This window comes from Pleuronectes platessa, chromosome 13 (genome assembly GCF_947347685.1).
Source record: "Pleuronectes platessa chromosome 13, fPlePla1.1, whole genome shotgun sequence".
Taxonomy (NCBI): domain Eukaryota; kingdom Metazoa; phylum Chordata; class Actinopteri; order Pleuronectiformes; family Pleuronectidae; genus Pleuronectes; species Pleuronectes platessa.
In genome coordinates this window covers 17,942,352-17,960,050 of record NC_070638.1, presented here as the reverse complement: position 1 = coordinate 17,960,050, position 17,699 = coordinate 17,942,352, and the positions used below count along the sequence as shown (strand labels likewise).

Genomic DNA, 17,699 nt, shown 5'->3' with positions numbered 1-17,699 from the left:
ATTCAACGTCTCCACCATGCATCTTCTCTGATGGAGCCTGTAGGTTGCTTGGTTATTTACCTCAATGTATAAAATATAGGGAAGTGTTGATAATCATTTATGTCATTTACTGGTACTTTCTTGCCAGCGGTATCTGTCTTGTTACTGGTTTTCCATCCGTCTTTGAGTGTCCGACCTCTGCATCATTACACAGGGCTGATTGGTGTGGGAGATGTGGACACTACCGTTTTAGCTTTAGACGCTGCAGGGCCAGGTAATAGCTTCCGCTACACTGGCTGCAGTGAGCAGCGGGCAGATCTCTGTGGTCATCACCTTCCACTGCCATGGCAACGGCCTGAGAGTCACCCCGGGCGAGCTGCACACAGCAACGACCATTTACAGTCTGGTGGCTGACTCCTGATCTGTGGTGTAGGGGGAATGTCAGTCATGACATGTCAGAATGTCCTAGATGGACGAATGCACGCACACACACACACACACGCACACAAACATACAACCAATGCTTACAATGTTATGTAACTATTATTGTACTTTTATTGTACATACTTGCCTGTTATGACTATGTAACTGTATCTATATATATATATATATATAATAGAAAGTATGTCTACATCTCTGCTTGTCTGGAACAATGCTTAAAGAGTGGTAATGCTTAAAATTATATCACTCAGTTAGTGTTTTAATTCTTGAATTAACGCTTTTGGTTTCTATGTTATTTGTTTGATATATTTTTACGTTAGTTTTTTTATTTATGAAGCACTTTGTAACTTTGTGTTGAGAAGTGCTAAACAAATGAGATATAATAATTATTATGATTATCTTTGACAACTATTATTGTTATAGTGAAGACAGTAAGGTTTTTATTACAACATGCAGCTAATCGTCAAATGTGTGTCTCCATTATAGTTACCTCCAGCTTTCCTTATGATTCGGTCTGACAAACACGCTCCTCCATCTTAATCTTCATCATCACCACCCACCACCCTCGCATCTCTTCTTCCTACGGGCGCTACTTTCAGCACCGGACAGCTCCAGTCGTTTCCCACGCTCCGCCCACCTCCGGCAGACTGGCAGCGAGAAACAACCACACACGCCGGTGGGCGACACTTCAATTGGCCTATTACGGTTTTATTGGGTGGGACGGAACTTCGGGGGCAATTTGCTTCGTTCCTCGTCATCCTACTCTTCTCACATGGATCTCAAGACGGAGACACTCGGCTCTAACGGCGCTGCATCTGATGGACTGCTGAGGAGTCCGTGTTGTCTGATCTTGAGTTAACCCGCCGCTGGATCTCCGTGCAGCTGTTTGGATTAGATGGTGGTGTTGTGACACGCAGCAGAGGAGAGAGAAAGTGTAGTGGTTTCTGAAGATGCGCTGGACGAGAAGTGGGTATCAATCATCGTGTTTAGCCTGATGATGGGTATGAAATCCAGGGCATCGTCTTATGTGTGCGACTCTAAGTGTCTCACGCCGTGAACCAGCGGAACACCTGAGAGTGGCTTTGGTTATGATCAACTCTTTTCCGAGTGTCCGCGCTGTCTTCTCTCTGCCCGTAAAGAACGCGCCATGGTGGCCCTCCTGCTCCTAGTGGCCCCGCTGCTCCTGCACACAGGGCTTGCTCTGGGATCAAACTTCGGTTATGTGGAGTGGTCCGACAACGAAAAGGACGAAAAGAGTCCACCGGTCTTCAGCACGCAAAACATCAACAGGGAGCCGCCCCACCAGCCGACCTTCTACCCAGTGCCATCCACCGAGCGCACGGTGGTGGCGCACAAGATCGAGGAGGACCTGCCGCGGGTGGTGACCGCTTTCCTGCACACAGGCGACCCCTCGGCGCTGAGACAGGTGAACTGTTCTCGGAGGTACGAGCTGAGCAGCCTGCGGGGCGGCCTGCACGTCGCCTCGCACTACTCCCTGCACAGCATCCTGGACACCGTGGCGCACGCCACAAACTTCTTGAACGCGATCCTGCAGGCCAACAGGTCCCGGGAGCAAACCCTGCGCAGGGACATCCACTGGTACCACGCGCTGGTGCAGAGCATCCTCGAGGGGGACCCCAAAATCCACAGGGCGGTGGTGACCTTCCACACCGACGCTCCGACGCCGGGCCCCCACTTGTTCCTGCAGGCGACGAGGACCGAAAAAGAGGTGGTGCTGCGGGACCTGTCCAGCTCTGCGCACCGGCAGATGAGGAGCAGGAGCCAGGAGTCCGACTGGTTTAACGAGTTCAGGGACGGCAGGAGACCGCAGCCGCACAGAAGAGTCAAAGAGAGTGGAAGTTACCTTCTGGACAAGAACCAGATCAAGTGGTCGGCCCCGTATCTCGAGTGTGAACACGGGGCGTTTGTGCCCTACTGGCTCCTGACCCTGTCTGCTGGTTTCTATGGACTGAAGAACAACTCTGCTCCGGAGTTCAGGTGAGAAAGTGTGGGTTTGAAACAGAGAGAAAGGAAGAGGAGGGGGGAAGATGTTTGGATTCGTTTTGTTTTCAAAATGCAGATATATGATTTAATATATTTATTACATAAAAAGGGTGTTCTACAAAAACTTATTTAACATTTATCTATTATTTATCAATTTGAATGTTAAATTACTCTTAATTCTATGTAAAATCATTCATGTGTATCTGTATCCTGAATTTTTTTTTGAAATACTCTGAATAACTAGTGTTTGAGTCCATAAAACACTTTTGGAGTTTCAGGGGTAAACAGCGTTGCAGCCAAATCCAATACAATCAAAGTGTCTCTAAGCCCCGACATTCAAATTCGACTCAAAAGGGCGACATTTACAGAATCTTGCAAGATCATTGAAGCTCACACATAAATGCATATATAAGTAAATAACATAGGTTGCAATTCATTCTTACTTTTTGATGCTATTATATTGGCATTAAAATAAAGTAGAATGAGTAGTTTTTGAGTTTATATACTCAAAAACTTCCCAAAGGGCGATAAAGTCCATCCTTTAATTCATCCCACTGTAGTGATTAACGCAGCCAGCTCTCAGCCACAGCTATTAAATAGAAGTACCTCATATTGATTGACAATAATGCACTGTGTGATTTAATGTAAATATGGATCCTGCTGAAGTGAGGGCTTGATGCAGGAAACAGATGGTGTAAAAGCTGCTTCACAGACACAGGTACACGCTTCATTTCATATGCTCACCTGTCAAAGCACAGCTGTGCGTCTCTGCTGCTGTATCCTGCAGCCGAATGAACACTGCAGGCTCAGGGTATGGGGAAGGGATTGACACGAGCTGGCTTTTGTGTTCAGTGTGTCTGTGTGTGTGGGGTGGGTGTAGGTGCATAAAAACAATGAAAGATCTCGTATTTCAAGGCTCCAGTCCAAGAGTGTCTGGAAAAGATCAATTTAATCATGAATAAACAATGAAAGATCCACAACCGCAATTTATGACCTCTCTGAATTTCATGCGCACTTGACTCTCACATCAATCTAAGTGGAGACGTATCACACAAGATGTGCAGTTCAAGATAACTCCACTAATCAATCTTCAGGACACATTAGAAAAACAGAGATTTGTGCTTGACAATCACTCAATTTTTTTAACCAAAATTCTTATTTTGGAGGTTCGGATGCATTTATTGCGCCGTGGTTTGTAGGCAGCAGTCGTGCAAGCGCCATGAGCCTATGTTGGCAAGAACCCACGCTACTGACGTTTCCCTGAGCAAAATGCTGCATCACCACCTGCTCCAGGGACACTGATGGCATTTTTATGTTCGCCTGACGAAGATTACTGCAGAGAGACCACAGAATTATTCGTTTATAATCTTTATCGACACTTTTAGCTTACATCCCATTTGCTGCAACAGCTCAAGAGTTAATTGTCTGCTGTACATCGCTGCAGCAATCTGTCAGTGGTGTTCTGCTCATCTCCAAACATCTAGTAGCCTGTCTAACTATCAACATGCTGTGATGAAGATGTTTAACCAGATGTGAGAGTTGGCAGCTCTGCTCTGTTGCCAGTCATCTGATGTGTCATGCAGGTGTCGTTTATATGAATCCAGTGAATCAATCAGTCATTAATTAGTCGACTATAGTCAAACTGAGCCAAGAGGGTTTTGAGTGAGTGTCAAAGGACTTGTAAACTGTCACTTCATTTTTACAAGGGACAGACTGAAGGGTTATTTCACACGTTTTAAAATACAAAAAGAGGAGAGGAATCCAGAAGATGAACAGTAAAGTCCAGTATGCTACAACGGAAAACATGTTTTTGTTGACTGAATCATTAATTAAACTAGAATTACCAGCCTGCAGTTGGATGCCTCCAACAACCAAAGCAGTTTCAGTCCACACATTTCTTTCCTCCAGACTCAGGTCACTGTGACCTTTGACCTAAGACACAGTGACAAAAGAATATAGAAAACCTTTTCAACATGCAGTAAGACTTTGACTTGGCATTATTTTATTTTTTTACCATTTCCAAGATCAAAAAGTAATTTCTGTCTTTGTCCCTCGTCTGTGACGTCAGAAGAGGGAGCCACAGGTGAGTGAAGGGGGAACATAATAAAGTGGTTATTTACGACCAGCGTGCCTTTAAGAAGGATTAACACTCTAATTGGGTATGAAGGTCGGCTGCAGCGTCACAAACAGATGCATGCTGACGTGGTCTGCAACTTTGGGCGGGTTATTCCGTCTCACGCCTGTTAGGACATTTCTACAAATAGAAAGTTCGTTGGTTTACGATCGGAAAACGTAAGCCAGTGTAGATGATGGATTCAGTTCCACCATTTTATCATCCTTCCACCTTAAGGCATCCACTTCCTCGTCTTTTCTCCCTCTTTTCTCGCTGTCCTTCCGGGCCGGATTTAGAGGAGAATACGAAAAGCAATGGCCTTCAAATTTGAATGATAGTTGCAGATGTGAAGAAGAGTGATGAGTTAAGGAGGGAGAAAACCTTGAGGCACACTGTGTATATCCAGTGATGCTCTAACTACCCTGTCAATAAGAACCACAATAATGTTGAGACATCACAAAATATCTAATGACACCATCCCTCTGGAGCCCTCAACAGCCTCAGCCTAGGTTGGATTAAACTGTAGTGGTCAGATGGAGACAAGGGGTGTCAGGATCATCCGCAAAAAACAAAACCATAATAAAAGAGAGAGACAGGGAGAGAGAATGCGTGAATCTGCAGCTGGTTCCGTGGTGGAGGACAAGGCCAGGACAGGGTAAATCATAAATGACTAAATACTGACACATTTCAATACTTTGTGTAACATACAGATAATAATGCAGATTATACAGCAGTAATATGTGTGATTTCAATATATATTTTTAATAATTGTTTTTTATAATTACACTTTACTCGACACACCTATAGGCCTCTATAAATATGTGGAGTGTTTGAAAAAGTTTCTGCAGCCCTTTCATCCACACCTACTTATAAGAATCTGTCACCCACTTTACTTCTCATCTCTCTATTGTTGCTCTCGAGAGGGCTCCACATATGTACAAAATTGACTGGAGGGTTTTTGGTCTCTGGCTCCTTTTTGTCAGATTAAACACAAATCGCCACCAAAGACCTTCATGGCCTGGCCTTTTCCATCAAATAAATCACAGCACAGAGATCACTAGACCGGGTTACATCTGCACTTTGAATTTAGCCATATTAGTTGAAGTCCCAGACGGTTTTCCTTCATTGTAGTATTGCAGTCACATCCCTGAGCAGTATTTAACACAATTTATTTACCAACTTAGATCTGTGATGCCTCACTGCTGCACAGGAGAAATTGCACCACTTCCACTTCCTGCAGAGATGTTTGGGTCTACAAGAATTGATATATATATATATATATATGTATATGTGAAAAGGAGAGGTGCAATGTGATCCCTGTAGTAGTAGAGCATACAGTGCCTTGCATAAGTATTCACCCCCCTTGGACTTTTTCCCATTATGTACTGTTACTAACTGGAATTCAAATAGACTTAAATAAACTTTTTCCCGTTTGATCAACAAAACATGCATAGTACTTTGGAGGTGCAAAATACATTTTATTGTGACACAAACAATAATGAGAACAAAAAAGTTGACATCTGTTGGGTGCATAAGTATTCACCCCCCTGTGTCAATACTTGGTAGAACCCCCTTTCGCTGCAATTACAGCTGCAAGTCTTTTGGGGTATGTCTCTACCAGCTTTGCACATCTAGAGATGGAAAGGTTTGTCCATTCTTCTTGGCAAAAAAGATGAAGCTCAGTCAGATTGGATGGAGACCGTCTGTGAACCGCAATCTTCAAGTCTTGCCATAGATTCTCTATTGGATTGAGGTCTGGGCTTTGACTGGGCCATTTTAAGACATTAACATTCTTTAATCCAAACCATTCCTTTGTAGCTCTGGCTGTATGTTTAGGGTCATTGTCCTGCTGGAAGATGAACCTCCGCCCCAGTCTCAAGTCTTTTGCAGACTGCATCAGATTTTCTTCAAGGATTTCCCTGTATTTGGCTCCATCCATCTTTCCCTCTATTCTGACCAGTTTCTCTGTACCTGCTGAAGAGAAGCATCCCCACAGCATGATGCTACCACCACCATGTTTCACTGTTGGGATGGTGTGCTCAGGGTGATGGGCAGTGCTGGGTTTTCGCCACACATAGCGTTTTGCATTGAGGCCAAAAAGTTCAATTTTGGTCTCATCTGACCAGAGCACCTTCTTCCACATGTTTGCTGTGTCTCCCACATGGCTTCTGGCAAACTCCAAACGGGATTTTTTATGGATCCCTTTCAACAATGGCTTCCTTCTTGCCACTCTTCCATAAAGGCCAGATTTGTGGAGTAGACGACTAATAGTTGTCCTGTGGACAGATTCTCCCCCCTCAGCTGTGGATCTCTGCAACTCCTCCAGAGTAACCATGGGCCTCCTGGTTGCTTCTCTGATTAATTTTCTCCTTGTCCGACTCTTCAGTTTGGGTGGACGGCCTCCTCTTGGTAGGTTTGCGGTTGTGCCATATTCTTTCCATTTTCTTATGATGGATTTTATGGTGCTCAGAGAGATGTTCAAAGCTCTGGATATTTTTTTATAACCTAACCCTGCTTCATATTTCTCCACAACTTTATCCCTGACCTGTTTGGTGAGCTCCTTGGTCTTCATGATGCTGTTTGTTCAGTAATGATCTCCAACAAACTCTGAGTCCGTCACAGAACAGGTGTATTTATACTGAGATTAAATTGCAGACAGGTGGACCCTATTTACTAATTATGTGACTTGCAAATGTGACTTGTGAATGCAATTGGTCGCACCAGATCTTTGTTAGGGGTTTCACAGTAAAGGGGGTGAATACATATGCACTCAACACTTTTCAGATTTTTATTTGTAAATAATTGTGAAATCCATGTAATATTTCCCCCCACTTCCAAATGATGCACTATTTTGTGTTGGTCCATTACATAAACTCACGATGAAATAAATTTTAATCTGTGGTTATACCATGACAAAATGTAGAAAAGTCCAAAGGGGGTGAATACTTATGCAAGGCACTGTATATACTGTTAGTTGGGTTAGGCTTAACCATAGTATTTTATAGTATTTTATTGAATCGTCAGGGTTGATTGTTTGTGACCTTTTCCCTTGTGTTGCTGTATGTATATATGCATATTTATTTCATTCTTAATTATTTATTTATTTTCTCAATGTATTAACAGTTCATTGTACCTTCGGCCCTATTGTAAATGAGGTTCTTACTCCTCAATGTGTTTTTTTCCGAGGCTTAAATAAATAATCAATCAAATATACATATACTGTATTTATGTACATACACTTAAAATAAATTACATCAATATCTTCGCTATACCTTTAAATCCCATGAAAATAGATAATCCACCAAGAATGACACTCACCGTATTTATCATTAAATTCCAACCCTATCTCACAATGTTAAAGAAAATAAAAATAATATACCTGGATCCATCCCTGGACCAACATGTAATGGGTTCTTCCCTGACCCATGTCTCATCCGTCAACCAAGTGTCAGTGAAATCTGTTTAGCTATTTATATATTATCTTACAAGCAACATGTTCGGTACACTGTCTCTTTAACTTTAATGACCATAGCTGTTGTTTGTCCCTCTGATACAACCCATTGGCAGGATATTTGCCACAGATTGTGTTATTATAATTATGTTGTGACAAAGTAAATCTCTTGCTTGGTTTAGTCACGAAAACGGCCCGGTTAGTGATCCTTAGGGAAGGATCCAGGTCTAGTATAAGTCTATGACAAGTTGGGTTATAATAAGTTCCTATAATAATAACTATAACTAATAGAACTGATATACCCATGGTTAAGGTAGTAGAATCATCACGATCAAGGTTAAAAGACGCCAGTTTTTCAAAGCAACACTGGATTGGATTTAGATTGACACTTCTCAAGATTACCAGGCTCACCAGGGCCATAGATGGGACCACATATCACAATATAAGCTATTGGCTGTGTAAAGATAGAATCGCCAGCATGAGGCTAGATTAAGTGTGTTTATTTGCAGAGACAAAAAGCAGCACAATGAAACGGTCAGACCTCCCATCTGACCTTTCGCTGCAGCATACAAACCTGAGCAGGCACGCTTCAGCGCCGCTCTCTGCAAAACAAGATGTGCAATTGAGCCCTTAAATTGAGTTCTGAAGAGGTGCTTCGCTCGCCTTTACGACTCGCCAGTGGAACCACAGCGCGTGGGAAGCACAACACTTTCCTGTATCGTCCTTCACGACATCGCTATACCAGACGCAATGACCCGCTCTGTGATGACTTATCGGAAGCATCTGAGCCTTATGAGTGTCATCTGTTCTCTCCCAGAATGAGGCTCTGATTCATCCATGATGATTTGTTTTTTTATATGCTATTTATGTTTGATATTGACGGATTGAGAGAATGATCTTCTATCTGGACTGAAAGACTTAACGTGTGACCTAATATCTACTTTATATACTCCATTACTGTCACAGTTACACAAAATACAAACTAGAAACCAGGGGTTGATCCATTGGCAGGGTCAGGGGGGGGGGGAAACTGGCCACAGCTGAAATCTGATTGGCCCCTAAAGTAAAAAAAAAAACTAGTCGCTTTCTAACAATACCAAAAATAAATATTACAATTGGCTAAGAATTTAGAATGTTACACTTTTTTGAAGAACAAATGTGCTTGAACTATTTGAATTTTTTTTTTATGTGTTGTGCTCAAAGCTATAAAGTCAACAGTCAACCATGAATGACTTAAATATAGGCATATACATATACATACAAATCCTGGATTCACAACTGACTCAGAGAATAATAACTTAATAATAATAATACCTTATTTTGTATAGCACTTTTCAATTCAAGTAACAAAGAGCTTTACAACAAACAATACGAAATTCACTAACAGAGTAACACATATCTCTGCCTGGGTCTGGCTTTTTATTTGGATCTGCACCAAATTGCACACACTCTTAACTATCATAAACATGTCTGTCTTTGTAACAGAGGTTCCATGAATTATTTTCTGAGAAGTCAACTTAAATTTTGCCGAACACCCAAACTTGCAATGTTAAAGAAACCTTTATGGGTTCTTCCATGACCCATCCTTCTACCAAGTTTTCACTGAAGTCTGTCCAGTCATTCGTGCATAATCCTGCAAACTGACAGAAAAACAATCAAATGCAGAAATACACAAAAAATGCTCGGCTGAGGGGAAAAGGTCTGCATACAACATGGTGTCGATTTAATCCAGATCCAGACATTGTTCCCAGTTTCAAGGCTTAATCCGATCTGACAGGAGATATCAATACATATTACATTTGAATTACTGGGCCCACCATCTTAAGAATGAAGAGAATGCAGATACAATGTAAACACAAACTGTTTACTCTATGTTGGTTTGGAAATTTTGTTTTCTAAAAAATAAGGCAGGAAGCTTTACGTGACTTCATATTGTGTTGCATCTTTTTTTAGACCAAATAAATACTAAACTATACTATAGCATTTCTAAAATAGCATAACCTTGTTTCTCAAGTATTTTTTGAATATTTCAACCTTTTCTCTGTCTCACCTTTCTTTCCCCTTATCTCCCTCCCTGCCTTCATTACTCACCTCCATCATTCTGGATTTCTTTCAATCTATTTCATCAATTTCTGTCCATTACCACACTCCCTTTTCATTCATTTCACCCTTGACCTCACTTCCCCTGAGCGTCACTCTTCCTGTTCGTTTTAATTTTCCTCTCTTTCACTCTGCCCTCCTCTGCCTCTTCCTCCTCTTTCATCCTCTACCTCTACTCTGATTTGCTTAACCCTGCAATTTCTTTTCCCCTCTTTCTTTTTTTCACACCCACAAAATTACATCCCCTCATTTTCTCACTTCTCACCTTTCTCTTCTGTTTCACCTCTCTTTACATTCCCATTAATCTAATTTCTTTCGGTATTTTTCCCTTCTTATTGTTTTCACAATCTACTGATTCTGTATCTACCCCAATTTCATTCAATCCCTTCATAATTTCAATGTTTCCCTCCACTCTTCCGTTCTCTGTCCCTCCCTGCTCTTCTTTCTCCATTCTTTCCCCCCCTCTTTCCTCCCTTCTTCTTTCCCTGGCGCAGAGGTGTTGTTCGTGTGGACGTGAACCTGCAGGACGTGGACATTGACCAGTGCTCCAACAGTGGCTGGTTTGCTGGAACCCACCGCTGCAATCTCACCAGTATGGAAGTGAGTCTCTCTGTCAATTGGATGTATTGCAAAGGAAGTGAATCTCTTTCTGTGTTTCTGTTCCATTCAGATATTTGTTCAGCAATAGATCTTTCAGTGCTTATTAAGTAGATAAATCCACTTTAAAGCCCTGAAATTAAGATTGTGATAACATCCACCAGTAGTGGTTTAGGGGCTTAACTGTTGGATATAGTCACTGGTTTCTGTAATATTCTTAATTAAAGTGTCCTAGAGCTGCTCACTCACTCTAAGAACGTTTCTACACCTGAAAGTCCAAACCGAGGTTCATGACTTTCTTATGTTGGTTGATCTGGTTAGTGTTGGTGTCACTTAAGACTTTTTTTTGTCATGGCTTCCGTGGGTTGCTTTTATACTTGACATTGATTGTTTTGTGAGTCTGACGTTGGTATCTGTTCAGTTTTGAGTGCATAGAAAGAAAGCGGTTTCTGTTTGAAAGGATACAGTAAATTAATCAGTTCTGTTAATCCGAATCTTCCGTTGCCACTGTAATATGGTTATGGTATTATTACCAACAAAGTTATTGTTCTCAAACCGTTAAAACCTTCTAACATCGGAGGTGAAGAGCCGATCGCGTTTGTTCTACGTCTTCTATTGTTTAATGTTGTCCCTTAATCAGACAGTCGGGACAAAAAAAAAAAAGGGGGTTCCACTTGGCGCACGATCCAAATCATTGTTTGGTTTGATCCGCACAGAGGCCACATCTTATGGTTCGACTAAATTAGTATGTTTCAAAGGCACCTTTCACACCTATTACTTTGATTCTGACTAAACTGAATAGTCTGAAGGTCCCGACCAGACATGGTTGGTGTGAAAGAGGCCTGAGAAAAACGGTTCAGAGCATAAGCTGATTGACACTGAACCTAAAGAACCACATTGGTCTACAACTGTCTGATGTGGTCCAAGAAAGTTTTTTACACACAGTCACCCCAGAGCACCCAGGCTGCCGCTAGATGGTTAACGCCCGTGCTGCAGCAGGCACCCGGGACCTCTGCCATCATTTTGACTCTTTTCAACATGCAGAGGGAACTGATGTACCAGCCCTTAATTTTGACGGTTAATGAATAACGAACATGTGGTTACGTTTATGGAATGGTCTCAATATTAAAAGGTTGTGGCTTGGGTTAAAATAAGTGCCGTAAGGACTGTCGCCATGGTTACAGTCATAAAAACATGGTTAAGGTTGTGGAACGTCCACTTCAATCTAAGGTCAGACTTGTAGTTCACTTGGACCTGACGTTCATTCCTTTCTCAGGAACACAATATCACAGGAACGCCTGGGGGGGGGACTCATTACATCTGGCACAAATGTCCACATGGACTCTAGGGTGAACTGATCTCCACTGGTGAAAAGGTCCCTGTGACCTCACAGAACATGTGTTTGGCCATTACTTTCTTATTAAAATGCTAATTATGATTAATGGGACAAAATAATGAAGTGGCGACATTTTCTACCCCAAAGGGCGAGGGTCAAATTCCTTGGGACATCATAATGTTCAGCACTTTTCTCGCCATCAACTCAAGGGGGGGGGGGGGGGGTTGTGACCATATTTCCTGCAATGTGACTGGTTACATGAGGAATAGACCCGCAAGACGATAATTCTTGTTACCTCTGCGACCACTGTGATGGAACCAGCAGCAGCTACACATCATGTTCTTGTCACCTTACAGGAAGAGGAAGAGACAGAGAGCAAGGCCATAGTTCTGCACTTGTGTTTGCATGTGTGTGTCAGTGTGTGTGTGTGCGCGCCTCCATCAGTGTATGGACTTGCCTGTGTGTACCGCCCATGTCAGTGCCACTGCGTTGGTTTTATGGGATGTATTGCAGGAGGCGTCTCTGACTCCAGCAGATGAGAGGAGCTGCTCAGGCTTGCATGGCATGTCGCTGGCCATATGATGTATAATAAATGCAGTATAATGGACTGCAGCAAGATGCGGTGAATAATTGACTATGCTCTTTGTCTGTGTGCCCCCCCCCCCACACACACACCTCCTCCCTCCTCCTGGTGGGTCATGATGGCGACGGGGGCGGGGGGGCTTCAGAAGGAGACACGGGAGGTTTCCGTGTTCGTTTTGATCTGTTGTGTTGCTTCTTCTGTTTTGTCCGGTTTCCATGAGCATCTTATTCAAATGGGATGTCTGGTCAAACATCTGGTGCCACAGTCCTGTCCTGTGGTTCAGATCTTTATTAGTATATGAGTCTGTTATCTTTCATATATCATCACAGCTGCAAATAGAATAAGTGGTGGCTTGAAATTATCTTCGGTGGGTGATCTTTGTGTAAGTACACAGATTAAGGTTATTTATTTTGCTTTTAAAATATCCGCATGTTGTAAATGAACTTGAACTAGAACCATATTTGTCCAGGTGATATTCAGTGATTCCTTGTATAAATTCACTACAATTATTTTGCTAAAGGGAATAAGAATTGACCACGAAACTGTATGAATCTGTAGAAGTGTCATTAATCTTGTCCTTCTATAGATTAATTCATAAAGACCCCGTCAATTGGAAGAGGCCGCCTGCAGTGTTAACGTAGACATTTTATTTTTATTTCAGAATAATCATGGTTACATGCCCTTGTTTGAATGCAGAGGTGCCGTGTTTTAGTTTATGCTTTAAAAAGCTTTACACAGGACAGACATGTGAAATGCTAACCTCAAAATGCTGATTTGCTCAAAACGCCGAAGCTTGTTTTCGGGATGTATGAAGCTTGACATCTTTGATTCATCGTGTTAGCCTGCATACATTTGCTAATTGGTGCGAAGCTGAGGCGAAAGAAAAAAACGGACTGTTCCAGATTTCACAGAAATACATCAAGTCGTTTTAGAGATATTTCCCTCTGAACTAAAGTGGTGGAACAAACAACTGACTAACTAATCTCTGTAAACACATTCTGCATCTGAATATGCAGAACTCGAGGGTGAGGGACAGGATTTTGTGCTTGGAAGTCTTTTGGTCTCCGTTTCTAGTTTGGCCAATCATGGATGAGCAGGCTTTGGTTGCCTGCAGGTAAGAAGTGTGTGTGGAGAGCCAAAGAGGCTGAACACCTTGATCAAAATGCATTGGTTATCAGTTTTTTTAAAATTGTATATGCATTTATATGCATACTAGCAAAACTTTTGTGTGGCCATAAACCCCCCTCCCCCCACCAAAAAAGTACCACTGTTACTGTTTTGTGTGGAGGAACATGAGGATAACTGCCTTCTGCACTGGAAGCCTATAAATATTGACCATTTGCCCCCCGAGGCTAAGTTGTTGTGAGAGGATGGTTGATGGGCTCTATCTGCTGATGGACCAACAGACTGATATCGGGCTAACATCCATGAAAATCACATGAAAACATTGAGTAAGTAAAATGTAGTATACAGTTTTTCGGGCATGTGTTTTGAGTATTTGTAAAATCACTGTCATAAGAATAGAGGAGAGAAGCACACTGTATCACATTAGGTGACAAAGAGTAATCTTAGAAAGGAAAGTGAATATAAAGCAAATGATATCAATAAACAGCAGCTTTTAAGGATGGCTTAAATGTTGGAGGTTCAAATATGTGGAAATGCAAGCACCTTTGTGTTAAAATTATAAAGTAATCTGCAGTATATTATCTTTTTAAGCATATAACATTGCTGTACAAAATTTAAAAAAGCACATCACTCGTTGAATTTCTTTTCCCAGCTTGTTGCTTATTGCTGGTGTTCAGCCAGCCCATTATCCTTTTTATTATTTCTGGCAATACCTCAGATTTTAAGTCAATTCAATGTCTAAAAATCCTTCCAGAATAATTTTTTGGATCTGTCCATACACCACACATGATTTTCCATTTAACTAAGACTAATATATACATTTTGTAACTTGTTAAACCAGATCAAGTAGAATATTTTTTTGTTCCAATATCCACATTAAAAACCAGCTTATTTCTGAAAATAACATTTTTGGTAAATGGGCTGTGGAAAGTCATTGTAAGGCTTATTGCTTTTCCCATCGAGTTAAAACACACCCTGAGGCTCTGTCTGCGGGAGAGAGATCATAACAAGAGTGGCTGTAGTGATGTGACGGAGCATGGTCTGTTCTGCAGAGTGTGCAGGGAGTATTACAACCTGATCTCTAATTGTGAATTATGTGCCGGCACAGTGACAACATTGCAAATTACTCAATTAAGATCATGAGTATTATGGTGAAATCTTCTCGCCACCCAGTTTTTCAAATGTCTTGGACCTTAGAGACATAGAGTAAACTGTTTGGGACCTGTCTACGCCCTGCCTCCCAGCACTGAGTTCTAAAGGCAATTTTCCAGCGAGACACATCTCAGACACTAACAGTTCCATAACGCTGAGAACATTTTGTCCATTTATTTGGAGCGAATCCTGATAAATGGGCAGATCCAGGAATTATTATCTTTTCACTTTTGTTAACATGGTGAGATATGAGGATTAGGATGTGCTCTCTGAACACCCTTCTTGTTTGAAATAGGATTCATGAAGCATAACATAATTCTCAGCTTGCTAGCTCGCATAATATTGGCTTTTGATGTTGAACTAATCTAATCTTGGTGAGTTCATTTAAACGATTTGTTAGCTTTAACTACCCAGTTTTATTAATTGCTGTTTGTCTTGATTTTAGTGACAGTTCAGAAATGTCAGCTGCTGCATTAAGACTTGTACCAAACATCTACATTATTGGATTTTCAAAAAATTGATCCAAAAATGGAAATTAGTCTTCAGGCAAATGAGAAAGTTGGGAGTGGTCTCATTTCTAAGTTGTTCTACAATCTGTTGACATGCATGGGCAATAGAAAAAGCAGTCATTTCATATAAAGTGCTTCACATTCTACCATAGAACATTTAAGTGCACTGTAAATTGGACAAGTTAGCTGGTTTTAGTGAGGACAAAACTCCTATGTAGTCTTTATTTATAAGCTGTGGGTTGAATTTAGCTGTAGACAGTTGAGCATTGTTCTGCTCAGATAGAGCTTCTTCTTCCTCTCTTTTCTTCTGCTTCTTCTTCGTCTTTTTCTTTCTTCTGCTCTGCCCAGAAACAGCAAGGCTGTGGAGGAAGGCGGCATGTGTCACCACGAACCAAATACAAGACTTCATGCATTATGGATAGTCAGTCGTAGGGAAAGTATCTTACATAAGGAGCCACTGCTTATATAATTAGACAAGGATTTGAGAGTGATTAGTGGGGGTGATTTGTTAGTAGATGCTTCTAAGTAAGATTTACTATTTTCTCTTTGTTTGTGCTTTTCAAATGTAAGTAGACAGTAATGCGAATGTGAGGTATGTTTGCATATATATGTATGCATGTGTGTTCTCTCTCCGTCCTGTGAAACGTGCCACTGGAGATAAAGGGCTTCAAAGGCACAGCTCGTCTAATGAGTGTAAACTGCTGTGACAGCCAAGTAGGGTTACCCCCTCTGTCTCTCCTCTCCCTCCCTCTCCTCAATCAGCCTCACATCCTCTTCTCTTTTATCCGGCTCTTTTCCACACTCTCTGTTACCATGGCTATTCACACCCTCCCAAATTTATGTTCTTACCTTCTGGTAATTTTTTGGGGAGACAATTAAAGGGGTAGCGCAACCAAAAAAGGAAAATTCACTCATTATCTACCGCTGCAGTTCTCAGGAGAACTTGTGAGTTTAGCCAGAAATCAGGTATCATGAGTATGGTGAGAGCTCGCGATAGCTGCAGTTACTGCAGCAGGAACTAGAAGAAAGACAACAGGCTGAAAACATGACACTGTTTTGAGTCGAATATGAATGTCAGGGTTTACGGACACAACAGGAGCAGTATGGAGGCATTTTAGTTTTTTTTTCAGTTGTTCTTTTAATCCGAAGAAGTCGTCGCCATTTACCTCAATTGTTCACACAGTGGAGAGTAGATGATGAGTGCATCTTTTATTTTTAGGTGAACTATCCCTTTATCACCTCAGAGGAAAGACAATCCAGAAATTATCCCTCCATCTGTCAACATGTCATTCCCTGTTTTCTGCCAACACATTAAAGTCATTAATGAGAAAAACTTGTCACCTTCTTCTGCTGCTTCCTTTTCTGCAGCAGCATCCCTCACTGTACAAATTGGTGTCCACGCTTGTGCTCGCTGCAGCTTCTTCCAGGGGACACAGGTAATTTGTCGATTCACCTTTACGGAGACACGGACAGCACCGTCTGACTCAGGAAAGGCAGCAATGTCTTTATTTCTGCCTGCAGCTTGGCTGAAAAATCGGAAAAATTAATTACCTGGGCACACATGGCCCGCCTCTGGTCTGCTGCAGAAAAAATAGCTGTGTGGGGGGAAAAGGGACAAATGTAAATATTTATTTCTTTACTGTGTCTTTTGTTGTCCTTATCGTCTCTGGCACATTGTGGCGGAAGAAGAGGATTTAGGCTACAAAAGTTTAAATTCAGTAGAAATAGTCAAATTCCCAGCTGAATAAGACACTATGTAGAGTGCTCGCAGTCAAAGTGGAAGGAATATCATGGATTCTGGACTTTCTGTGTCAAACCGAATTTGTCTGGAAAGCAGAAACTCACTAGTTTGGTTAAAGCTGCCTCATCTTGAGCAGGTAAAAAAAGGTGACTTGAGGAGCAGCGGAGACAGAAAATAACCTGTCTTTTTCAGTTTCACTCTCCAGTTTCTGTTCTGTTCTGCCAGAGGCTCTCTGTCTCTCCTCGGGGGAATTTGAAGTTCTACAGCGAGCACCGGGCTGAAGTGCTTAAAGACTCAGAGCATCTGCACACCAGTTGTCGATGCATATGTGTGCTTGAGTTCATGTGTTTTCTTTTTTTTTTACATCAAAGGAACCGTTAGTGTTTGTATTGGAACCCACGTGTCACACCAAGTTCAAATCAAGGTAAATAAAGTTTCACTTAAATGAAACAAGGTTTTTTTGCTGGGAGGCTTTCCGTTTATTCATCTCCATAATCACCTTCTTCTGCAGGGAGGAAGATAACAGAACATGAATTCACAGGCATGTCCAATAGCCTGACCGTAACAT

At 41.7% G+C, this 17,699-nt stretch overlaps 1 protein-coding gene across 1 annotated transcript in view; it reads left to right on the top strand.

Moving 5' to 3' along the window:
• Window positions 1–1,567: 1,567 nt before the first annotated feature.
• gpr158b (G protein-coupled receptor 158b) overlaps window positions 1,568–17,699 on the top strand; it is a 66,535-nt gene continuing 50,403 nt past the window's right edge. Inside the window, exons 1-2 of the mRNA XM_053438903.1 lie at window positions 1,568–2,418; window positions 10,583–10,688. Of these exons, the coding sequence (XP_053294878.1) occupies window positions 1,568–2,418; window positions 10,583–10,688 (957 nt within the window). The remainder of the gene's footprint in view (window positions 2,419–10,582; window positions 10,689–17,699) is intronic.